Source organism: Canis lupus, chromosome 9 (assembly GCF_048164855.1).
Source record: "Canis lupus baileyi chromosome 9, mCanLup2.hap1, whole genome shotgun sequence".
NCBI classification, from domain to species: domain Eukaryota; kingdom Metazoa; phylum Chordata; class Mammalia; order Carnivora; family Canidae; genus Canis; species Canis lupus.
Window position 1 is genome coordinate 45477784 of NC_132846.1, and position 26520 is coordinate 45504303.

General features: G+C 37.6%; 1 protein-coding gene across 1 annotated transcript; it reads right to left on the minus strand.

Annotated features, from left to right (window-relative positions):
* COX16 (cytochrome c oxidase assembly factor COX16) lies at positions 1-25770 on the minus strand. The gene is made up of 4 exons (XM_072839115.1): positions 25524-25770; positions 17983-18054; positions 3424-3486; positions 1-436 (listed from the first exon to the last, which is right to left on the minus strand). Exons 1-4 carry the CDS (start codon positions 25590-25592, stop codon positions 320-322), a joined length of 321 nt encoding a protein of 106 aa, XP_072695216.1. The 5' UTR covers positions 25593-25770; the 3' UTR covers positions 1-319.
* Between the last annotated feature and the right edge of the window lie 750 nt (positions 25771-26520).

Here is a 26520-nt window from a genome sequence, read left to right on the forward strand (position 1 = left end):
TAATTTTCTTAACATGTTTTAATAGTATCAATACAATCATCAGGTGATACTTTGGAGACTGATTTTATACCATGTGAGGGACTATAAGTAAAACCAAAACTCTCATCAGCCTGTGATCGATATTATTTTCCCACATAGGTTTGACATAAAATCACTGCCTGAGGTTACTGCGACTTTTTATCAAGATTATCTGTCATCACATTACTCATAACCGGGCTTCTGCAGTTCTGAAATTTTCTTCCCATTGAATATGTAGTGGGTATTCCGATTGATAGGTAACATTTTTGTTTAAAAAAAAAAAAAAAAAGAATCAATTTAGTCAAGTTGTCTTAGTCTTAAGGATTTCTGGATCTCGTCCTTGGAGGAAGTCAGGATCTTCCCAAGGCCTGGGTCCTCGAATATTCTTCCAGTCATCAAAAGTGGAGTCCTTCATTTTCTGTAGGGTCACAAAAATTAAAGTATATATATTAGGGTAAAATCCCTGTGACTTTTATTAGGACATTACTGAATGAATGAATAAATAAGTGAGTGGAAAAAATCCAATAGGCCCTCAATTGTAATTTTAACAAGTCAACTGCATATCATACATAATAACTGAAGTAATGGCATATCTCTTAGGATTTAGAATTTCTCTTGTTTGCTATTGATATTAACTAGACTATCTTTCATACTTTCCCCTTCCCCATCAGAATAAAATTACCAAATTAGAGAAAGAGTCTACATACTTTATTTTTGAGAGCACAAAGAAAGGCAAGAAGCCGGGAAAACAAGAGTCCAACTTTAAAGGCTGTTTCTCCATAATAATGACTAGCATGGGTTAGCATCGGTGAGAGTAGTAAAAGAGAGGAAAAGAACAAAGGTGGAGACCCTACAATCTGCTAAAACAAAGAAATGATGATTTATCCTGCACCTGAGAAATAAGCCTGAGCCTGCAAATGAAAGGACATTCCCCACAGATGCCGGGAGTAAATCCCTTTCTGTCAATAAAACCTAGCTTCAACTACAGTTTGGATCATTGTACCTTCACAGTTAGTGTGAAATGCCTCTCAGCACAGAAATGAAGGTAAGATAAAGGATAGAATATAAATGTTTCTTCATCCTTCGACACCACTCTGACACTAAATTTCCTGTATCTGCTTTGATTATTCTGAACTTATTGAGTAAATAAAATGGAAAAAGAAGCTCAGATAACACAGAATAGCTTATATCCAGATATAGGGAAAATGATACAAATTTACATTGACACTTGGATAATAAGCATTTCTCTTTTACTAACAAGCTATATAACCTTGGGCAAGTGATTTAAGTCATCTGGGCATTAATTCCCTCATAAGTAATAATAAAATGGCTCAACCAAATGGTCTACATGGTGTCTTCAATTCTTAAATTCTATGGTTTTCAAAATAACTAAAGTAAAATTTACTCCCAAACCTTCCTTAGCATCACTACATCACAAAGTGCTTACAGATTGAGAAGTAATAAGTTACAAGTTTGGACAAAATAATGGGGAAGTAGGGAACTGAAACCATTCCCTAAAGGTCACTTAGAATTTTGCTAGGAGTCTGTATTAAATATATGTGGATAGGGGATCCCTGGGTGGCGCAGCGGTTTAGCGCCTGCCTTTGGCCCAGGGCGCGATCCTGGAGACCCGGGATCGAATCCCATGTCGGGCTCCCGGTGCATGGAGCCTGCTTTTCCCTCTGCCTATGTCTCTGCCTCTCTCTCTCTCTGTGTGTGACTATCATAAATAAATAAAAATTAAAAAAAAAAGATTTAAAAAATAAATATATGTGGATAAACAAAGTTCTACGAATTTAATGTGCAAGGGAGTAAATTATTTTCAAGTATAGTTATGAAATTATCCAAAGTTATTAAAAGGCTTAAAGAAAGAATGACCTTTACCCAGATAACATAAGATATATATGTTCAAGAGAACTTAAGAATTATTCTTAGACGGGATGCAAGGCTGACAGAACAACTTCACATAAAAGTGTTTCAGTCTTCAAAGATGCAAGGCTGCAAGGCTGACAGAACAACTTCACATAAAAGTGTTTCAGTCTTCAAAGATCTTTAGTAATTGAAAGAGTCTCTGTGGAATTTTGTAAAACATGTAGTCATTGAAGACTATCCCGTACGTGTGTTGGGCAAGACCATCTAAGGCTTACCACTTAGCAACCAACTGCTACAGAATTGGGCATGATACAGAATCAAGAAGTGCTGATGAAAAGCAGTGTTACTGTTGGATTTTCAGCCCTGCTACACTGGAGACCTCTCTTTACTATCAGGTAAAGATAGTATCTAGCTGCTACTTTAACATACACCTGAGACACCAAAAACGCTACTCTTTAGGAATAAGGATTATGCCCAGAGTAATACCTACTTTAGACTCACACCAACAGAGCTTAAAGCCAACCTCTGACAAGATCCTCTAGGGAGACAATTTGGAGAATGAGTCCCATAGAGTTACAGAACTTTAGGAAACACCAAAGCCTTTCACAGATCTTCCCTTAAAAAGATAAAGCCAAGCTCAAAATGATTAGCCAATAATGGAACTGCCTGCTAAAATGAGAATCAACAATCTTCACAGGTCTCTTCAATGTACTATTCACAATGTTCACCTTTCAAGGAAAAATACCAAAACATACAAAGAAAGAGGAAAATATGATCCACAGCCAAAAAATCAACAAACTATAAGAAATGGAGAACATCTTCCCTCACCACATGCGTAATACCATGTGCTATTAAACACTTTCATTTTTGCTAATCAGATGGGTGGACAGTAACACCCCATTATAATTTTAACTAACTTTCCTATAAGTTTAGTATCTTGTCATATGTTTAAGAATGGTATTTTTTCCTTTTCTCTGAAGCTTTACATTCTTTGCCCATGTTCCACTGACCAACTAAAATATTAAACTTTTCCATATTGATCTGTAGATGCTTTTCATATTTAAATAAGTTAATTCATCATGATAAAATATACAATATTTTTAGGACTCCCCATCTAACTAGTGACTTTATATATATTATTTTTTTAGGTTAAACTTTTGAGTTTTTATATATACATTCCTCAATCTTTACTTTTAAAAGCTTTTGAATTTTGTATCACATTTAAATCAGCTTTTCTGACTCAAGACCACCAAAAAGAATCTCTATTTTTTCTCCTAGTATTTTTAGCCTTTTTGTACTTTTAAATTCTTGTTCCACCTAGAATTTATTCATTCTGATATATGAAATACAGATCCATCTTTATTTTGTTTTCAAATGACCACACAGTTGTCCCAATACTATATTGTTTAAGGTAAATAATTTTTTCTGCACTAGTAATAATTTAAGTTCACCTTAAGACAGAATTAGTCACTGACTTGGAAAACTGTTACAAAAGAGAGATTACATTAACATATAACATGTTAACATATGTACCTCATACTCTGATTCCAGTGACACTTTATTCATTTTCAGTTTTTTTTCTAATTCTGGATCAATCTGTAGAAAAGAAAGAAGAGCCATAAGTTGTTTAAGTCTGTTAGATCCAATTTTGAATTTAAAAAGTCATATAAGGGATGGTTGGGATTGTATGGCAGATCACAAACATATGATAAAATCTCTACCATCAGATGAATCATATAGTGATAACTAGCATACTGCTACCACTACTACTACAGCTATCAGCAGCTAATTTTTACTGAGCACTTTTTACATGCCAGGCATTTTGACATATATTATCTTTTAGTACTCACAAAAATATACAAGATAATTATTATGATAATGATCACAAGTAAAGATAATGGGACATAGAGTTTTAATTACTTGTTGAAGAGGAAGAAATTGGCTTTGAGCCTTGGCCTTGTGCCCCCACAGTCCATGCTGTTAACCATCCCCTAAATGATGTTATTACATATAAGTAATATAAAAAGTGCAAAAAATATAACGCTGCTCTTGAAAACAAAAAAGGATACCTTCAATACACCTGAAATAAAGAAGTATCTAAGAAAAAATTGGACAGGATTCCATTGTGGTAAATAGGAGCTGATGCCATGTTACCTGTATGTGGCAAAGTGTTTGGGAAAGAAGAATGTGATTGCTAAAATCCATAAACAACAAAACCCAAATTAAAATAAATGCAATAGCAGAATCGTGACTGAACACAGCTTAAGACCAAATTAATACACTACAAATACAACCTGAGGATTCCATTAGAATGATGCACAAGAGTTGAGATGAATGAAAGAAAAAGTATATTATGAAAGCTAGACTCAAAAATTCCAACACACATCTATGAGGGGTTTCAGAATTAGATAACAAAAAGAATGGAAGAAGGGATATAATTAAATAATTGACCAGTGATTAATTAACATTTAGAAAAACATGAGTCCCCAGATTGAAACAACACAATAAAAAATAACTGCAACAAAATAAAAACAACCCATTCTTAAGTAACAGTAAAACTTTAGAATACTAAGGATAAAAAAAGAAAATCTCAAAATCAAAAAAGAGTGTAAAGACTGTATACTTACAAAGGAGCATGGATTAGAAAAAAGACTGCTCATTAGCAACTTTGTACACTAAAAGATGATAGAATTATATCTTCCAGTATTGCTATTGAGGGAGGATTACTTTCAAACTCAGTTTTATTTTTACTATTTTATCTTTTTTCTTTTTTCTTGACTTCTGTTTGATTTTTTTCTCACTCAGTTTTGAGTGGTAGAAATATATACAAACATCAATAATTATAGTAAATATTGAACTCATCTATTAACTACGAGAGATTTTCTGAACTCTGAAAAATAATCCAGCTATACACTACTTATAAGAAATGCACGTAGAAAAGAATGAAAGCACAGGCTGACAGTAGAGGGTTATAAAAATTATAGCAAAAAACAAAACAAAACAAAACTGTGGGGACAGTGATCAATAAATAGCAGTATTTACAATGAACAAAACAGAGTTCAAGGCAAACAGTATCAAAAAGGAACATTTTACATTGATAAATGGAACTTTTCAAAAATATCTAAGAATTATAAAATACATTTTAAAAAAGAATTATAAAATATAGGGGTGCCTAGGTGGCTCAGTTGGTTAAGCATCTGCCTTTGGCTCAGGTCATGATTCCAGGGTCCTGGGATTGAGTCCTACATCAGGCACCCTACGCATATTTTATAATTCTCTCTCTCCCTCTGCTCTCCCTCACCCTGTGCTATCTCTCACTCTCTCTTGCTCTCTCAAATATATAAATAAAACCTTTAAAAAGAAAGAATTATAAGATATGTGACTACACTACTTTAAAATATACGCAGTGAAATGGATAAAAATGTAAGAAATAAACACAAACATTCTAGAAGAGTTTAACATAACTTTTGCAGAATCTAATAGATCAAGCAGATTATAATGTGATTATTGAAGATATGAATAAAATAATAGGATTTTTCTAATAGGCATATAAAGAATTTTGAGCCCAGAAAATTTAGATTGCCATTTCCCCTCAAATACACACAAGATATTTATAAGAATAGAACTTGTTCTAGGGGGATGCCTGGGCGGCTCAGTGGTTGAGCATCTGCCTTTGGCTCAGGGCCTGATCTCAGGATCCAGGATGGAGTCTCACATTGGGCTCCCTGTGGGGAGCCTGTTTCTCTAACTGCCTATGTCTGTGCCTCTCTCTCAATGTCTCTCATGAATAAATAAATTAATTAATTTAAAAAAAAGTGAAGAGTCACCTTGTTGAACCATCTTTTTCATTCTAATAGTCTTAATCTTCTTGGGCGGACAAATTTCTTGGCAGGCAACATTTCATCTGCACATAATCACATTTTCAATTCTTTCTAAACTTCATACCACTTATTTCTTTTTGCTGTTTGACTATCCATGCTATGAGGCTATACCTCTAAAATAGTACTAAAAAAGTAGCTATAATTATGGATATTCTTTTCTTATTCTTAGCTTTAATTTTAATTTTAATTAAATTTAAATGAGAATACTTCTAATGTTTCTTTATTAAGAATATTTACGATGATTACAGTTAATAGAATTCAACAAAGTGGCTAGATTGACACACAAAAATCAATCAACGTGCATGGATCTACTTACAAAATCAATAGGGTTTCTTTACTCAAGTGAAAACCAATTAGGAAATGTCAGAAAAAAGAATCCATAACCAGAATAGTCTTATCTATTTAAAAAAATTAAATCCATAGCTAAATGCATTTTTAAAAAGAAAGACTGAAGCACAGGAGGTGTCACTGGTAAATTCTATAAAATATTTAAGGAAGTAACACCAATTTTACACAATCTGTTCCAGAAAATAAAAAAGGAGGCAACCCAACTCGTGTTATGAAGCCAGCTTTGTTACCCTGACACCAAAACCTGACTGTTGGGGAGGAATTTTTCCTTCTTCCCTTCTAGGTTCATTGGCTGGCCTAATAATTAACTGACATAAAATAGAGGAATAGGAGAAAAACTAATTTAATTATGTATGTATGGAGGCCCACAAAGACATGACACTCACAGGTAGCCAGGCAATTGAGTCAGGCAATTACATATCATTCTGAGCTAAGGAAAATGAGATACGGAACTGGGACTTAAAAAGGTAAGAAGACGGGATCCCTGGGTGGCGCAGCGGTTTGGCGCCTGCCTTTGGCTCAGGCGTGATCCTGGAGACCCGGGATCGAGTCCCACGTCGGGCTCCCGGTGCATGGAGCCTGCTTCTCCCTCTGCCTGTCTCTCTCTCTCTCTCTCTCTCTCTGTGACTATCATAAATAAATAAAAATAAAAGGGTAAGAAGCCAATTCACAGGAAGATGAAAAGAGCATATGTTTGGTAAACAAATGTCTACCATGCCACACAGGTAGGTCTTTCTGATATAAAAAGTTACATCTGGTAATAGGTCTCTTCCTAGTATAGGCCCTCCATCTAAGTTGCTTTAGGCAGTTAAAGGAGAGATAAAAAGCTTTCCCACAGTCTCCTGGGTTTTAACTTCAGCTGAAAACAATTCACATGCCCAAATGGCTCATTTTGGGACAGCATATCCTTCCTCCCCTCAAGACCACATAGTAGGAGGAAAAAGCAAAAACTAAAACCCACAAAAATCTCTGGAGGAATCTCTAGTGGAAGAGTAAAAATAGCTTTCAAACTAACAGAACAGTAAATTAATAAAATATTATTAATCTAAAAGAGAACTAAAAAACGGCAAAAAGAAATAATTGTAACAAATAGCACACCAAAAGAAAGCATATTTAAACCCAAATATATAAAAAATTACATTTAATGTAAATGGATTTAATGATCCATTAAAAATAAGACTATTAAAAACATATATTCTGTTTATAAAAGATCTACTTAAAACTTAAGTTTATAGAACGGTTAAGATTAAATAGAAAGCTAATGAAGTCAGGCTTTAAGGGAAAAAAAAGCATTATTAGCAAGCCAAGTATTAAGAAAAAGACAAGAGAGGGACGTCTGGGTGGCTCAGCAGTTGAGCATCTGCCTTCAGCTCAGGGCATGATCCTGGAGTTCTGGGATCGAGTCCCATGTCAGGCTCCCTGCATGGAGCATGCTTCTCCCTCTGCCTCTGTCTCTGCCTCTCTCTATGTGTCTCTCATGAATAAATAAATGAAATCTTTAAAAAAAAACTAAAGAAAAGAAAAGAAAAAGAAAAAGAGGCCCAAACAGAGTCAGTTATGCTAAGCTCATGTCACCAAACTGAAACTTAATATCTAATATAAGTTCTGTCCTCCCTCAGGAATGTAATCTTAACCAGTCAGTCTGGAATTTCCTGGTCAGCAGTAGTAAGGTAAATAAACTACGTGATTGTCCCTCCTGTCCCCCAAAGAAAGATGAAATAATGTACTCTTTCTTTGTCTCTGCTCTATTCATCCTACAGTCTATTTTATACAGCTCTTCAGATCTCCTTTCCATTTGCCTGATTCATGAATCACTGAATAAAAGCAATTTGATCTTTAAATTTATTTGAATTTTGTTTTTTAACATTAGTTTCCTCACAATAAAAACTCAAATCCTCATCAAGATGTAGTAACTCTGAAATTAAATGTGCCTAATATCATGAAATGGAGTAATAGTGAGATGTTAGCACAATTTTCTCAGTAGCAGATAGAAAAAAAGATTTTAAAAGTCAACACTACTGAAAATTTGAGAAAACACTACAAACCTGACCAAATGGATGTATTTATTAATTTCCTGACCAAATGGATGTATTTATTAATTTTTAAAATATACCCAACAATGCCAGATATACATTCTTATCAAGCACACATTGTTTATATATAAACTGATCATATGCTGGGTCACAAAGCAAGTCTCAACAAATCTCAAAGAATGAACTCATTGAAAATATTCTTTGATTACAATGCATTGAAGTTAGAAATCAATAAAAAAGTAATTTAACTAGAAAATCCCCTATACATATAAACTAAGGAAAAACACTTCTAAATAGCTTATGGACAATTGAAAAAAAAATGATTGTGAACATATTACATATTAAACTTGCATGGCATAGCTAAGCCCATATTTAAAAGGAAATTAATCAGCTTACAAGCATATATTACAAAAAAAGATGGAAAGGTAATGAGCTGAGAACTACCTCATAAAGTCAGAAAAAAGAAAAAAAACTCAAAGGAAAAAGTAAATTAAGAACAGAACTAATTAAAGGTCAAACAAATGCATGACAAAAGAACCAGCTAAACCAAAAGCTGTTGATAAATCTCAAGTAAAATTGACTTAGAAGAGAAGTAAGAGTTAGAATGAAAAGATCAACAACATAAATTTTATGGGTAATAGATACTGGGATAATATGAATACTTTTAGGCCAATAAACCTGCAAATTTAGACAAAATGGACAAATGCATAGAAAAATACAACTTTCTAACATGTAACAGAGAAAAAATAAACTATTTAAACAGTATTATTAAAAAAAATTAAAATAGGGACACCTGGGTGGCTCAGAAGTTAAGCATCTGCCTTTGGCTCAGGGCGTGATCCTGGAGTCCCGGGATCTTGTCCCACATCGGGCTCTTTGCATGGAGCCTGCTTCTCCCTCTGCCTATGTCTCTGCCTCTCTCTCTCTCTCTCTCCTGTGTCTCATGAATAAATAAATAGGATCTTTTAAAAAATAAATAAATAAAAATTAAAAAATAAACAGTATTATAATATATAAAGAGCTGAATCTGTACTTTAAAATCTCACATAAAAAATTAAAATAAAATAAAATCTCACATAAAGAAAAACCCAGGTTCAGATGGCTTTACCAATGGATTCTACTAAAGAAATAATGCCAGTGTACAAAAAAACTTCTAGTTATGTGGTGAGCATAAGCTTGAAGTCAAAACTTGAAAAAGACAGTAAGAGGACAGGCCAACTTCACTAATGCAGAATTCCTGAAGAACACACTACAAAAAGAATTCAACAACATACCAAAAGACAGTATACCATGATCAAGGTGAGCTCATTGCCCAAGAAGGCACAGTTAATTTGAAAATCACAATGGAATTTGTAAATAAACTAATACAACAGAACAGACAACAAAATAGGCACAGAAGAGCAGGAAGGAAAAAATGTTGTCTCTAAATGGTACTCGGACAACTTGTTGTCCATATTAGGGAAGAAATCCTATAAGCAGAGTTAGGCGTCCCCAGAAAAAGAAAGACCCAGACATAGCTTTTTTGATACAAAAGAAGTCATTTTAGGTCCCCAGCTATCCCCTCCCACCATTCTCCCCACACACCCCCACCCCAAACTGTGCCTTACCAACTCTACTTGCCCAAGCATACTTCTTGCAGAACTATCTAGGGGGATGTGAGAATTACAAAGAAATGAAAAAACAAAACAAAACAAAAAACAAAAAACAAAAAAACCCACGGTAGTTAAGAATTTTAAGAGAACAAAGGGAATGCAACAACTGTCTCTAATAGGCTAGTAGATAGTCTAACATATCAGAGACACACACACACAAAAAAAATCAATGGTAAAAACTTCCAGTGCTGTTTCAAAAGTAAAGATTGACCTAGCATATTCTTGAGTTGTCTTTGCAGGATTGAAACTAGCAGAAAATTTAAAGCTTGTTTTTCTTTTCTTTTTTTTTTTTTTTTTTACGATTTTATTTATTTATTCATGAGAGTCACAGAGAGAGAGGCAGAGACATAGGCAGAGGAAGAAGCATGATCGCTGCGGGGAGCCCGATGTGGGACTCATCCAGCCTCCCGGGATCATACCCAGGGTCAAAGGCAGAAGCCCAACCACTGAGCCACCCAGGAGTCCCTAAAGCTTGTTTTTCAAAGAACTCTCTGTCATCAGCTACTGTTTCTTTTCAGACCCCACTAACAAATACACTGGCTGTCCCTTCAGAAGCTTGGACTCTGGGTCAGGTGATATGGTCTGATGTAGCTTCGGAACATAGGTGAGGTTTGCTGGGGTGAGGTCCGGAGCCGACCACCAAGAAAGAATTCTTGAGCTGTCTTTGGTGCAAAATGGTAGTTTTATTAAAGCATGGGGACAGGACCCATGGGCTGGAAGAGCTACTGCCCTGGAGGTTGTGAGGGGTGGTTGATTACATACTTGGGAATTGGGGGAGGTAAGGAAAAGGGAGGTTTCAAAAGGATTTTCATATGTTAAAGAAGACTCACAGGATACTGGTGGCCTTGCCATTGTCAAGTTAAGGTTTCTTTTCCTTCTAGCAGGGCATTAAAATTAAGATAGTTGGGAGCTTCCTGAAGGAACATTACACTCTGCCCACTTCAAGTATCTGTCAGTGGGCTGCAGGTTATAAGGACATTTAATGGTATCTACATTTCCTTCTGGAAGCTAGGTTATTGATTTTAAAAAATGCTTTGTTCTTTTAAATTACTAAGATATCTGTAACCTGAGGGGGACTCATGTCTTGCAGGATTATGATCTCTGTAAATTAACTGTTTTTCCTTTCCTTAACTTTAGGGCAGCCAGGAGTGCCTGAGGAATGTCACACATATCCCACCTGGGGAGAAGGGAGGGGGTTACAGAGTGTCAGCTTCTGCATTGTCCTCAGCTAGCCTTCTGTTTCCTCATCAGTTCCAGCCCAGGAACAAGCAAGGCCCTGCATACCTTACATGAGATAACCAGTCCAAGATCCCATCCAGTTCATACTGGCTCACAGATCATGTCCATAGCTCCTTCCCCTTGTCCAACAGTTACTCTGCTTCATCATAATGTTAAAGTCTCTGCCCCAGGAGGAGCAAAGGCTTCATAATATAGGATGAAGGTATAGGCATGTTTTCTAAGTATATCTACACAACCTTATTCCTGCCTTTATGTGTGATGACAAAGCTCCTCTTTCTGAATATTCATCCTAATCTTAAATAAAAAGAACTCTCTCACCCATGTTTGGGTAGTCACCGATTTGGAAGTTATTCCTGTGATCTCCTTATCTGCTGCAAATAAAGTTTCCTGTGTATGACAACTCCACCTGCTATAATTACCTGTAGATCACCTACTGTAATCTCTGTCACTCACCAGGAGCAAATGGACTCACATTAGTGTAGTTACAATCAGCTCGGTTATAGTTCCTCCAATGCATGTGGGTTTTTTCCAAACCACCGAGCAATTAACTCAATTCTGACACCGCCTACCTGAAGATAGAGTCAGATCCCATAGGTTAATGGCTCAGTCATCCAAGACAGCCCTCCACTCCACTTCACACACAAATTGCAAATCCAGGATGTCACCTATACTTCTGACTGGCTATAGACTGGAGGTTCCAACAACCCCTCCCAGAGTTTGATCCATTTGCTAGAGCAGCTCACAAAATTGAAACATTTTATGTATAAAATGCCAGATGGAAGAGGTATTCTCTAGGACAGCCACTCTCCCAGCACCTCTACCAGTTCCCCAGTTAGAAATCTGTCCAAACACTACCTTTTTGGGTTTTTATGCAGGCATCATTACACAGGGATAATTGACTGAGTCCTTGCCATTGGCAACTGATTCAACCTCTAGCCTTACTCCCCTCTATGGAAGTCAAGGGGTGGGACTGAAAACTCAATCCTGTCTCACAAGGCTGGCTCTCCTAGCAAGTTACCCAGGGGCATTTCATAAGTTTACTAAGAGAACAGGAGACACCTTGATTGCTCTCAGCACTTGGGAAATTCCAGGGATTTTAGCTCAGTGCCAGAAACTAGGGCAAAGACTAATTACATATTTCTTTATAAATCAGAACATCACAATTCCTCAAACCGTATACAAAAAAAGAAAAAAAAAATCAATCCCATTTGGGTTCCATATCTGCAGATCTGAGTACAAAAGGCAAAATAAAAATTTTAGCATTCATACAAAAATATTTATATTCTAGAGTAAAAAATTATATTTGAAGATTATATTTGGAAAAATATACTTGGAGTTAAGAAACTTCTTAAAAGGACAAAAAAAGTATAAAGTACAAAAGGAATAAAATAGATTACACTAAAATTTGTTCATCAAAAGATACCATTCAGATGACTAAAAATTAAAAAAAAAAAAAAAAAAAGATGACTAAAAATTTTATAATCTGGCATATATAAAGAAATCTTACAAAACAAAATGAAAAAGGCCAACAAGCCACAGGAAAAATGAGCAACTAAGAGCTGAAATATCACAATAGAGGATAAACAAAAAAGGAAGCCTAAGTGGCCAATAGAAATAGAAGTGATCAACCTTAATATTGACTCCTGGAAAAAAAAGAAAAAGAAAAAGAAAACAAAAAAGAAAAAAGAAAAAAAGAGACTCCTGGGTGGCTTAGCAGTTGAGCCTTTGCCTCAGAGTGCTATCGGGGTCCTGGGATGAGTTCCACATCAGGCTCCCCATAGGGAGCCTGCTTCTCCCTCTGCCTTTGTCTCTCTGCCTCTCTGTGTCTCTCATGAATAAATATAGCCTAAAAAAAAAAAAAACAAAATCAAAAAAACAACTCACTCCTGGAGAGTAGTAAGGGGATTAGCCCCCAGTCTATCTGCCTACCAGAAAAAAGGATAAACCCTTTCAGGAGGAAAACAATATCACCTGGAATCTCTACAACTGTTTACAAACAATACCTAATATTTAATTTAAAAATTATAAGGTATGTTCAAAGACAGAACATATACTCACAAAACCAACAAGAGAAAAAAATTAGACAATAAAAGCAGATCTATAGTTAATGTATCTTGGGGATAGGATTTTAAAGTAACTCATATATATTCAAGATACTAAAGGAAAAAGTAAAAACATGACTTCATTGAAGATTTCTCCAGAGTATTAGAATATATAGTGAAGAATTAAATGTACTTTGGGGCATCTGCATGGCTCAGTTGGTTGAGTGTCTGCCTTTAGCTCAGGTCATGATCCCAGGGTCCTGGGATGGAACCCTGCAGGAGGCTCCCTGCTCAGCTGGGAGTCTGCTTCTGTCTCTCCCTCTGCCTCTCCCCCACCATCCTGCTCCTGCTCATGTTCTCTCTCTCTTAAATAAATAAAATCAATTTTAAAAAAGAGCTAAATGTGATTTTCAAAACAAAAAAAATACTATAACTAAAATCACTAAATCAACGAATGACTTTAATAAGAGATTGGACACAGCAAAAGACAGGGTTAGTGACTGGAAGATAGAACAGAGAATATAAAAATTAAAAGTAAAAAAAGAATGGGGAAAAACAAAACATAAAAAAAGCTATTAAAAATGTTGGATACATCTGGATTAGAGTCTCATAAAGGAAGTAGAGAAAAAACTGGGCAAAAGCAACATCTGACAAAATATCAACAATTTTTTATGTTTTCTGTGGTTTCATTAAATTCTTCAAAGAAAACAATAAAATAACACAATCATTTAGCTTTCTCTTTTAGTGATGTTTGGATCATGCTGGCATTGGTATTATAATTGTTCTCATGATCTAAATCTTAGAAAACATGGTCACACATTTACAATCTTAAACTAGTACTCTTTTAAAGTAAAAAAAAAAAAGACTGTTCATGCTAAGGATTATAATGTACTTAAATGTACACTAAGGTCATACTACTTGGAATGATGTAACATGATGATCTACTATCGTGGGTCTGTGGTTGTTTGCATTAGAAGTCAAGAGGAAAAAGAACTATCACCACTAAGGATGATGGATAAACTATGCCACATCTATTTCACACTTATTTTTTAGCCTACCTCTTGGGTTCTGTACTTGCCTTTCCACTTTCCTAACCCATGACTGAGAAGCAGGAATTTCTGCTTTCTGAAATGCCAGACTTTCAGTCCTAAAATCAGGAACAGTTACAAGCAAATTCAGGTCAGTCAGTCTGAATCAATATCTTTTCCCCCCTCCTCAAAACATCTCAATTGAATTTACCCTCCCTTAATCTTCCTCATCTGTATTTGTACTCTCAACCTCAGACTTGGCCCCACCTTGATCTCCACAATCTTGCCCTCTTGACTCCTGCTTGCTCTCAACCTCTCAACCCTTATAACCCCTACCAACTTCAATTAATCTTATCCTGTCAGTCCCTCTCATATTTAGTCCACCTCATCCTCTCTACCTTGTTTGAACTCAATCTCACCCACTGACTCTTGACTTCACCTGAGTCTGACTTCTGAACATCAACCAACTTGGACCTCTCAATCTCCACAGGTCTTGTGTCTGATCCTTCTCACCTGAACTCTGTCCACTCAGCCTCCTTCTGTAGACCTTGACCAACCGCATCCTCTCAACCTTGTTCTCTTCAACCAACCTTGTCCTCTCAATTGCAATGAACCTCATTCTTTTAACTTTATCTTTCAACTTTATTCTTCTCTTTAGTGTAACCTCATCTTCTAGACCTCTCCTCTTAACCCAATCTCATTCATTCTCTCCTTAACCTAGTGATTGACACTGCCATTTATGTAGTCCTCAAAACCAAAACCTCAAGCCATGCAAGATCTATTCATAGTTTTATATGTATCATATTAGTCATCAGATACTATCAATTAGCTGCTGAAAATTGCTCTGGAACTCATTTGTTTCAATCTTCATTACAAATGTTTCATTTCAAGTTTCATTACTGCCCATGTATACTACTGCTGAAGTGCCCTAACAGATCTCATGTCTCCCTTCCCACTTTGTTCAATCCCCATCCATCTTGTCCTCCATGGCCAGAGAGGGATTTTTAAAATGAACCTCTGACCATATGCCCAATACTTTGCTTGTGTTACAGAATATTAATCATTTCCACCATTTAGCTAGCACTCATTCTTTTTTCTTTTTTTAAAGATTTTATTTATTTATTCATGAGAGACACAGAGAGAGAGAGAGAGAGAGAGGGAGGCAGAGACATAGGCAGAGGGAGAAAGAAGCAGGCCCCATGCAGGGAGGACGATGCAGGACTTGATCCTGGGACTCCAGGATCATGTCCCAAGCCAAAGGCAGATACTCAACCGCTGAGCCACCCAGGCGTCCCACTAGCACTCATTCTTAAGGTCATAATTCAAAGGCTGATGCTTCTAGCAAACCTTCTTTGTCTAGGTCTAAACTATATTCCTCTTTTTGAAGTTCTAGTAATGTTTTATGCAAAATTCTAATACAGCATTTTACTAGGCAATTATATAACTTGTTTGAGTACATTTTTATACTGGATGTCTTCCAGCCTCAATTATGCCATAAGCTTTGTAAGAACTAATTTCTTACAAATGAATCTTTATCTGTAAGATCTGACACATGATAAGCACATGACAAATATGAAATTGTTTTTCTTTTTTTTTTTAATTTTATTTATTTGAGAGAGAGTGAAAGAGAGACAGAGAACATGAGCAGGAGGAGAGGCAGAGGCAGAGTGAGAAGCAGACTCCCTGCTAAGCAGGGAGCCCATCATGGGGCTCAATCCCAGGACTCTGGGATCATGACCTGAGCTGAAGATGAACACCTAACCAACTGAGCCACCCAAGTGCCCCTGCAATTGTTTTTCAAATATATACATGTTATCCCATTTCCAAAAGTCAGATTATTATAACTTTCATCTTAAAGGGAAAGGGAAATTTTTTTCTTTTTTTTTTAAGTTTGTCTTTACTTATTCATGAGAGACACAGAGAGAGAGGCAGAGACACAGGCAGAGGGAGAAGCAGGCTCCCCACAGAGAGGGTGCTGAAGGACTTAATTCTAGGACCCTGGGATTACAACCTGAGCCAAAGATAGGTGCTCAACCACCTGAGCCACCAAGGTGCCTCAGAAATAATTTCTTAATAAAATAGGTGGAATGCTAACAAACTTTCTAATACAATTGATAATTGCTCTATTCTTGCAGAGAAATTGTATATTCTTTTTAAATTTAATATTTACTCTAATACTTATGGTCTTTAAAACTAGTTGGAGCTGATGTTTCTCTTATTTTTTTTTCTGTTCTTTTTTTATATAAATTTATTTTTTATTGGTGTTCAATTGATGTTTCTCTTAAACCATGAATTAACTGAGAAAACTGAAGAAGTCTTTAATACTCTTTACTTTCCTACCAATAATAATTAATTAATAGAATTAATATACATTATATAACATATTTCATTAGCAGACTTCAGTAATACTGGTAGAAAATTTTACTTATATGTAAATATTATATATATGTATATGCATATAGGAAATTATATATATGTTTTTAAGATTTTATTTTCTTGAGAGAAAGCACGAGCAATGGGAGGGTCAGAAGCAGTCCCTGCGACTGCAGGGCTCAATCCCAGGACCCTAGGATCATGATCTGAGCTGAAGGCAGACACTTAAGCAACTGAGCCATCCAAGGCACCCCACATAAATACGTATATATTTATATATTTATATATTTATATGTTTATTTAATTTATTTATATTAATATAATATATAATTAATTAATATATAATTTTAAATATATAATTTATATTAATATATTAAGTTATTTGTTTATATGTTTATTTATATTTATTTAAATATATTTATATATAATATATACTTTATATATTATATATTTATTTATTTACTATTTTATATATATATATTTATAACATGAGAAATAACTCAAATATCAGATGTAGTCACAAACAAAAATGATATACTTCTTTTTTTTTAAAGATTTTATTTATTTGAGAGAGAGAGAATATAAGCAGGGAGAGGACAAGAGGGAGGACCACAGGGAGAGGGAGAAGCAGATTCCCTGCTCAGCAAGGAGTCCTGAGATGCAGGGCTCATCCCAGGAACCTAAGATCATGACCTGAGCCAAAGACAGACATTTAACCATCTGAGCCCCCAGGTACCCCCAAAACTACATATTTCTGAATGAATTCACCAGAGTTAATTAACCAGAGTTCTTATGTAACACTTGGCCTAAATTTGTTAGTAACTACATAATCATAGAGGGTGAAAATCCTAGCACTACTTCTATTTTTTTTTTTTTTTTTTGCACTACCTCTAAATAGCCATATAACCATAGGTAAATTACTTAAGCTCTCTGAGCCTCAGTAAAATAAATTTCACGAGTAAAATAAATTTCACATACACACACATATATATGTATATATAATTTTACATATAATATATAAATATGTTATATACCTATATATATAAAAGGTAACTACCATTATTTCTTTATTTATTTATTTATTTATTTATTTATTTATTTATTTTACTACCATTATTTATAATGAGAAATAATTTTCCTTTCCTTCAGTATTAGTATGTCATTATACTTTATATATCAACATAATTTATAAAATTACTGGTATTAATATGAAATAGCTAATTTATAATTGGAGTAATAAAATGGGAGTGAATATATTTTATTGGAGAATGCAGTATTGCAAATTTTCTAATGAATAAGATTACTGAATTCTTTGCATTTCATGATTCATTTCCATATGATGATTAATGTTGTCTTAAAGAATAAGAGCCCAAAGATCATATGTCCACCTTGAAAAATTAGACAGAACTCAGACAGCTTAGTACACTGAGTATACACATCTAAGCCAGAACATATGTATAGACAGACACGTATCAAACTCCAATTACAGTCCTTACTTTAATTTTCACAGCATCATAGCGGATTTGTGAAAACTCGCGAAGACCAAAAGAACCTCCAACAATCAGCAACTGAAAGAAAGGAAACAATCAAACAAAATAGAAGGTCAGAATTCAGTCTATCTACAGATTACTTATCTAAATGCCAACAATGGCAGCTCACACGAAATCCAACAGGTTACTTTCCTGGTGAGTTAGCATTCATCTGCTCAGAGTAGATGCAGTATATATACACTGTCACTAGGAAACATTTTATCCTATTACCAAATATCAAAGTCAGTACCCTAGCCTTGTTTGTTTGTTTTTAAAGATTTCATTTATTTGAGAGAGAGAGAGAGAGAGAGTGGGGAAGGAGCAGAAGGAGAGGGAGAGAGACATGCAGTCTCTGCACTGAGCGCAGAGCCTGACACAGGGCTTGATCCAAGTACCCGGAGATCATGACCTGAGCCAAAACCAAAAGTTGCATGTTTAACCAACTGAGCTACCCAGGTGTCCCCAGTACCCCATACTTATATTCCACTTTATGGTTTAAATAACATCATCACAAGCATTAAGCTAAGAAAAAAATCCATTTAACAGATGAGGAAATAAAAGCATAGCCAACTAAAAGACTTGCCTATAATTACACTTGGTAAAGCTAGAAATTCCCTTTTAGCCTCATTTCTTCAAGACCAGAATTCTTTTGGGGCGCCTGGGTGGCTCAGTGGTTGCGTGTCTGCCTTCGGCTCAGGGCATGATCCTGGGGTCCTGGAATTGAGTCCACATCAGGCTCTGAGCAGGGAGCCTGCTTCTGCCTCTGCCTATGTCTCTGCCTCTCTGTGACTCTTATGAATTTAAAACAAAACAAAAAAAAGACTAGAATTCTTCCAATTTCATGATTTTGCAAAATCAGCCAACTACACAGTAGTTGGCTTCTCCATTTTCTTACCAACTAATAAAAGGATCTAATAAAATACACCACACTTCTCAATATGTGGCAAACCTCAAAAGATCCCTCCAACTGCCAATGCTGCTTTATCATCTCCTCCAATAACCTAAAGGGCTTTCACCCATAAACTTAAAGCTGCAAAAGTCTAGGAATTTGGATAAAAATAGTTTGATCTCTACCTTCCTTTTTATAAAAATATACTAATATTACCAATTAAAGAAATATGAAGATATAAAACATTGTAAAATATAAAATGTCACAATTTTGAAGTTGAAGTACTAACAAAACCTTGAGGATATAAATTTTAAAACCCAGCAAGTCAGACCACATAAAAATTCTAAATGTCTATCCTGACAAATAAATGAAATAGGGACGCCTGGGTGGCTAAGCGGTTAAGCGTCTGCCTTCAGCCCAGGGCATGATCCCCGAGTCCTGGGATCAAGTCCCGTGTCAAGCTCCCTGCATAGAGCCTGCTTCTCCCTCTGCCTGTGTCTCTGCTTCTCTCTCTGTGTGTCTCATGAATAAATACATACAATCTTAAAAAATAATAATAATAAAACCCTCTTGACTTTTACCCCAAAACTTTCTGCCTCAATCTTTCACATCCCAGTAAATGTCAACTGCTCTCATCCAGTAACTCAAGCCAACTTCTTTGTGATCTTCAAAAGCTCCTCTCCTTCGTATCTCATGTCTAAACCATCCCTGAGTTCTCTCACCTCCACTTTCAAAATAATTCTTGAATTTGACAATTTCTGACTATACCTTCTTCTAATATTCTAGTCCAGGCTACCTCTTTCTGGAACTCTTTCTGGAACTACTACAATCACAGTACCCACATGGTACATAATGAAGAAGTTGTCTGATCTTTGTCTTGGGTTCCTGGGAGGAAAGTACTAACTTGGAATTTCTTGAGTGACAGGAATATCTTTGTCATTGATGGTGAGTCCCAAGGACCATGCCTGAGTTTACCCTAATGAGGTGACTCATAGTAGGCCCCTCGACAGTTGCAGGATACAGGTGGGCCATGCTGGAATGACCAACCATATGACTAGAAGGGTGGGGCTTTAAGTCATATGATATTAACTTGACCTCCCCACCTCCAAGGAAAAGGGGCTAGACACCGAGTTCCTTCATATAGCTAATGATTTAATTAACCATACCTGGGTGATTAAACCCCGATTAAAAAAACTCCTGGACACTGAAGCTTGGTTGAGCTTCCTGGTTGAACACATCAATGTGCAGGGAGGGTGGCAGGCCCTGATTTCACAGGAAGAAAACATGGAAACTCTGCATTTGGGACCCTCCCAGACCTTTTGGGTCTCTTCTTTTGGCTGTTCCTAATTTGTAGCCTTTATAATAAAAATTATAATTGAAGTATAGTGCTTTCCTGAGTTCTGTGAGCCATTCTAGTGAATTATTGAACTTGAGGGAGTTAATAGGAACCCAAGAATTCGTAACCAGTTGATCAGAAGTATAGGTGGTCTAAGAATCCCAGAGCTTTCAGCTAGTGTCTGAAATAAGGGGAGTTTCATGAAGGATTATTCCCTTAATCTGTGAAGTCTGTGCTAATTCTGATTGGTGTCAGAATTGTATTGCATCACCTACCACTCATTACTACAGTATCTACACTCCTAACTAAATATCTTCATTTGTGCAATACGTCCCATGTCGTCTTATGTACTGAAAGACCCTGATTCATCAATTTTCCATTTTCTAGATCATGAAAATCTTGCTTATTATATGATTCACCATAAAAATGTTATTATTTCTCCACTTATTAACAAACTTCTCTAGACCTCACTTTCTCATATTACTATCTTCTTTCCTTGTTCCTATCTGCTGTAAAATTTCTCAAAGTTGTTGATGCTCACTGTCCCTTCCACTCTCTCTTAGACCCATTCCAACCACCAATGACATCCAGGTTACCAAATCAATGGTTGACTCTCTGTTCTCATCTTATTTCATGAGTAAAAGTTCACAGTTGATCATTTTCCCCCTTTTCTCTTAAACCTGGTTTTTCTTTTACCTGAGAATACTTCTTAGTGTCCTTTATTGGTTTTTCCTGTATACCTAATCCTCTAATGTTAGAGTACCCCAGGGCACAATGGTTAGTCTTCTCTATCTACATTAATTTCTTTTGTGATCTCAATCAATCTTAGAACTTTAAAAATATTCACATGTTGATCATTAACATTCCACCTTTAGAAGGAATCAAGAAGGGGAACCTGGGTGGCTCAGTTGGTTAAGCATCTGCCTTCAGCTTAGGTCATGGTCCTGGAGTCCTGGGATGGAGCCTGTATTGGACTCCCTGCTCAGCAGGGAGCCTGCTTCTTCCTCTCCCTCACCCTCTCCCCCTGCTTGTGTTCTCTCTCTCAAATAAATAGACTCCCTGCTTGGCAGAGAGCCCCATTCAGGCTTGATCTCAGGACACTGAGATCATGACTTGAGGTGAAACCAAGAGTTGTACACTTAACCAACTGAGCCACCCAAGCACCACATGATCTGACAAAGATTATAAAGTAATCATTAGAGGCACCTGGGTGGCTCAGTGGTTGAGTGTCTGCCTTCAGCTCAGGTCACGATCCCAGTGTCCTGAGATCAAGTCCTGCATCGGGCTCCCCGTGGGGAGCCTGCTTCTCCCTCTATGTCTCTGCCTCACTCTCTGTCTCTCACGAATAAATAAATAAAATCTTTAAAAAAATTTTTAATAATGCAATCATTATAAAAATGTTTCAGAAAGCAGTAACAGATGTTCTTAAAACAAATGAAAAATTAGAAAATCTCACCAAAGACATAGAAAAAAGAAACAAAAGGTGACATCAGTGAAATGGCAGAGTAAGAATCTCCAAAAATCTTCTCCATCAAAGCAATGAAAAGATTGGCAAAAGTTCTCAAATCAACTTCTTCAAAAATCTGAAAATTAAGCAAAGGCTTATAGTAATGTTTTGAACATTTCCTAAAGAAGACTGAATCTCAGTAAGAACAGAAAGTTTGGTGGCATTTTTATTCCTACCTGTTCACCCCAGCTCCATGGTAACCATGAAAAGAAACAGCATGCAATAGTGGTACAAAGCAGTAACCTCTGGAGGGGCCAAATGGGGTTGGGGGCTCTTTAAAATTTTATTCTCTGAGAACTGTCACTGCTTGACCAATCTGGTGGTTCAACAGAAACCTTAGTCACAAGGCTGTCTTCAGTTTTCCTGACTTAGAGCTCAACTAGCACAACACTCCCAGGAAGAATGTTGAAAAAATTCAGAGGCAATTGTTTAACATCAGGACTGACTGCAGTGGTAGGCAACAGAGCAAATAACAGTCTAACCAAAAAAAGCTTAAAAGGAAAATAGGAGAGATAAGGTGTCCACAGAGGACTCTGCAAAGTTCACACATATTCCTGAGAATCTATAAAGAAATACTCATAAATAGAACTGTGCCCATGTCGAGTGGTGTATATAAGCTCAGGAAAGATAATGAGAAAGTCCTAAACACTTATATATGGCTAACCTTGAGGCTCTGAGCAAGCAAGAAGTAAAAGCTCGAGGCAGAGTTGCATCCTGCCTGGCTGAGTGTTGAAGACACACCAAAACAAGGCCCTTGACAAAGATTTACTAGTCCCAGGTGTTAAGGAAACCTCCATTCAATTAAAAAAAGAAAAATAGCCCTTGGGAGTGCCTGGGTGGCTCAGTGGTTTAGTGCCTGCTTTCGGCCTAGGGCGTGATCCTGGAAACCCGGGATCAAGTCCCACATCAGGCTCCCTGCATGGAGCCTGCTTCTCCCTCTGCCTGTGTCTCTGCCTCTCTCTCTCTCTGTGTCTCTCATGAATAAAAGAAAAAAAAATTTTTAAATGAGCAAAAGATCTGAATAAAAATTTCTCTAAAAAAGAAATACAAATGACCAATAACCATGTATGAAAGGATGTTCCATATCATGTCATAAGAGAAATGCAAATCAAAACCACAATGAAATGCCTTCACATCCACTGAGGATATAATTTTAAAAAGATGGACAATAACAAGTGTTGGCAAGGACGTGGAGGATTCACTGCTGGTGGGAATGTAAAATGATGTAGCCACTTTGGGAAACAGCTTCACAGTTCCTCAAAATGTTAACCATGGAGTTACCAGATGACCCAGCAATTCTACCACTCGGTATATTACCTAAGAGAAATGAAATCATACATCCATACAAAAATTTGTACATGAATGCTCATAGCCACATTCATTATGGTCAAAAATGGAAACAATCCTAATTTCTTTTTTTTTTAACAGTCCAAATCTCATCCATGGATAAATAAAATGATAAATAGGATAGGATTAGGATAAATAAAATTGTCTAACCAAATGATGGAATATTATTTAACCATTAAAAGGAATGAAGTTTTGAAGCGTGTTAGAACATGAATGAATCTTGAACACTATGCTAAGTGAAAGAAGTCGGTTACAAAATGCCACATGTTGTATTGTGTTATTAAATATATAGACAGGAAATGACTGCTAGTGAGTATGGTATGTCTTCTGGGGTGATAAAATTATTCTAAAATTAGACAGTGGTGGGGGTCCTTGGGTGGCTCCGTGGTTTGACGCCTGCCTTTGGCCCAGGTCGTGACCCTGGAGACCTGGGATTGAGTCCCATGTTGGGCTCCCTACATGGAGCCTGCTTCTCCCTCTGCCTGCATCTCTGCCTCTCTCTCTCTCATGAATAAATAAAATCTTTAAAAGAAAAATAAAATAAAATAAGACAGTGGTGACAAGTGCATAACCACGAATATCCTAAAGACGCTGAATTGAACACATCAAAATGGGCTAATTTTTTGGTGTGCTGGAACCAGTACATCACTGGTCAGATCAGAAAGGTAAATTCTGAAGACTAAATGGGCAATGTGGAAGCTGAAACAAATATATCCTCCTTTTCAAGTAGTTTGGACAAGAAGGGAAGGAGAATAGTATTAGTGTATACCTGGTATTCCAAGTCCTCTTCTGTATGTCCTATGAAGCATTAGTATTTATCCAAGAGAGGAAATAATTTCAGCTCTAAGATAAATGTAGTATAGTCATTATGGCGTGTGCAACTGATACATGATGAAGAGGAGGTATCTTTTGGGTTCTTTCTAGCAGTGCTTGGTTTCAGAGTACTGAACTCCATTTTCCTCTCCCGATATATTTGTATATTTAGGGCTCATATTTTGAAACATGATCCTCTAGGTCCAGTAGGAGGTAGAGACAAGGACAGAGTAACACATTTGGGGAAAAGGCTACTGTGGCACTTTCTATTCCCTGAAATAAAACAAAAGAGGAAACCCCTAAGTACCCAGAAGGTACTTCCCCACTAGTGGTTTTAATATCCCAGCTCTGCTGATTTTTGAAAAATGAGAAACAAAATCAAATGGGGTTTCACTGGGACATGCAGGTGACCTCAAGTTAGTGACCACAACCACACTTCTGAATGGATCTCCATTTAGGGGGAAGAGGAGTCTACAGAAAGGACAGTTTTCACACATGCCCTGTTATCTACACAAATATAATTACTACATTTTCTTTTAAGACCGTTTTCTTTTCTTTTTCTTTAAGATTGTATTTATTTATTCATGAGAGACACAGAGAGAGAGAGAGAGAGAGAGAGGGAGGGAGAGACACAGAGGGGGAAGCAAGCTCCACGCAGGGAGCCCAGGACCCCAGGATCATGACCTGAGTCGAAGGCAGATGCTCAGCCACTGGGCCACCCAGCTGCTCCAAGACGGTTTTTTTTTTTTTTTTTTTTTTTAAGGTCACTTTTCTTCTTTACTTCTGCTTAGATGCAAAAAGCGGTACCTGCACCTATACCAATATCCGTATCAAAGTGACAGATCGTTATGTTATTAAAAGAAAGTGGCTTTGGTCCACACGCTTTATTGAAATGGTTTCGTTTACTAGGCCATCCAGGCTTGCCGAAGCAAAATAACTTGCCAAGGTGCAATAGCAAAAAATAATAATAATAATAAAATAAAATAGTGATTTTTTTTTTTTTTTTTTTTAGAAAAGGCGGGGCCACAGGGAGGGGAGCTGTCTGGCTGGGTTCCAAGTCCGGCTCGTGCTTCGTCAACCTCAACCTGTATCTTCAGGACGAAGTCCTCGGGGAACGCAGGGTAGGGCTGACGCCAAAAGTACGCTCGAAACGATCAACCGCAAGTCAGCGGCCTTTGCAAGGCTGTTACGATGCGTCCCGGCAACGGTCCTAAACACTCCCATCTCCACAAGGTTGTATTTTCGCTCATAACAACCACCCGGGAAGAACGACACCGGTTCCCAAACCAGGAAGCCGAAGAAAGGTGGAGATGCCCGAATTAAGGGAAGGCAGCCAGTTTCCACGACCCGCAGCACCGTCCAGGTGGAGCAGGGGGCTGGAGTGAAATCCGGCGCGCTCGCTCCCTGCTAACTGCGAGGGGAGGGGGGCAAAGGGCCCTCAAGATCCTAGGGCCACGGAACCGGGAAGACTCACGCCGCCGCCGCCAGCCCCTTCCTCGCCCCGGCGCGGCCGGCCCCGCCTTCCGCATCCGGGCTCCCCGCCGCCGGAACCCAGCCCCCCCCACGCCCCACCCCTTCCGGAATCCCGCCCCGCACGTTCTCCTCCCGGCGCTCACCAGCATGGGGACCCCGTAGCGCAGGGTCTTGTTCTTGCGCAGGGCGCGCAGCAGCGCGTGTACAGACATGTCAGCTTTTCCGCGCACGCGGACGCCTAGTTCAACGGGCCCAGCGCGGCCTCCCGAATCCAAGCTCCCTCCCCAGGAGGGAGACCTTGACTTCGTCTCCTTGCCCTGGCCTCCCGGCGCTCCGTCCTCCCCCGTTAGGCCTCCGCCAGGCCAAAGCAATCGATGCGTCGTCACACGCTCGCGCGTCCGGGCGGAAATTCCGGGGGTTCGTGATTTGGTTCCGGAGCTCTGGTTGGCAGAGGGGACTTAGGGACCCAAGCCGTGTTTGTAATCATCATCAAGTGATGTGGAAACCGGTACCTCCCACGTTGTGGGTCTGGACCAGCGTCTTCTGACGTTCCTTAGCATATAGCCGCTCTATAAAATAAGCGAAGGAGAAAAAAAAGAAAAGAAAAAAAAGGTTAACTGTGGAGGTGGGAATGCAGCTTCTGGTTCTCTGCCTCTTTGTGGGGTGGGGAGTTTACCGAGTTAGTAAAGATTTTTAGGAATAAATACATCACCACAAAATGGTAGGTTGTGTGGCAGTGTAGTGCCTTGATATCGCTGAACAACTTTAATACATAGCTTGTAATCTTCAGTCTATTTACGAATGTCTATTTTCCACTCATTCTGCAACCCGCCAGCCCACATTTTTGCAGATCATTAGAAGGTTTGAGGAAAACAGATGAAAAGAGACGATCTCTGCTCTAAAGAAGCTGGCAGGTTGGTGGGCAAATGAACGTGTGGCTTCATGACCACAGTTGCTTAGGACACACCCCCCACGTGCCATTTGCGGGGTGAGTCAGAGGCAGCCTCACCTACCAAGTACTAATTGAGATGTCAACACTATAGAAAATGCAAGTGACCTGGAGAATCATTTCCCATGTTATCCCTGAGATCTTCCCATCTGTCCCTGCCTCTCTGGCCACTGAAATGTTCCTGGTTTAAT

What these genes read in the sequence shown, in the direction of transcription:
- COX16 (XM_072839115.1), bottom strand. Translation starts at nt 25,592, where the DNA reads ATGTCTGTACACGCGCTGCTGCGCGCCCTGCGCAAGAACAAGACCCTG. An exon ending in GCTACGGGGTCCCCATGCTG is followed by an intron (nt 18,055 to 25,523) that starts GTGAGCGCCGGG and finishes CCTTTCTTTCAG; the next exon opens with TTGCTGATTGTTGGAGGTTC. An exon ending in ATGATGCTGTGAAAATTAAA is followed by an intron (nt 3,487 to 17,982) that starts GTAAGGACTGTA and finishes TCTTTTCTACAG; the next exon opens with ATTGATCCAGAATTAGAAAA.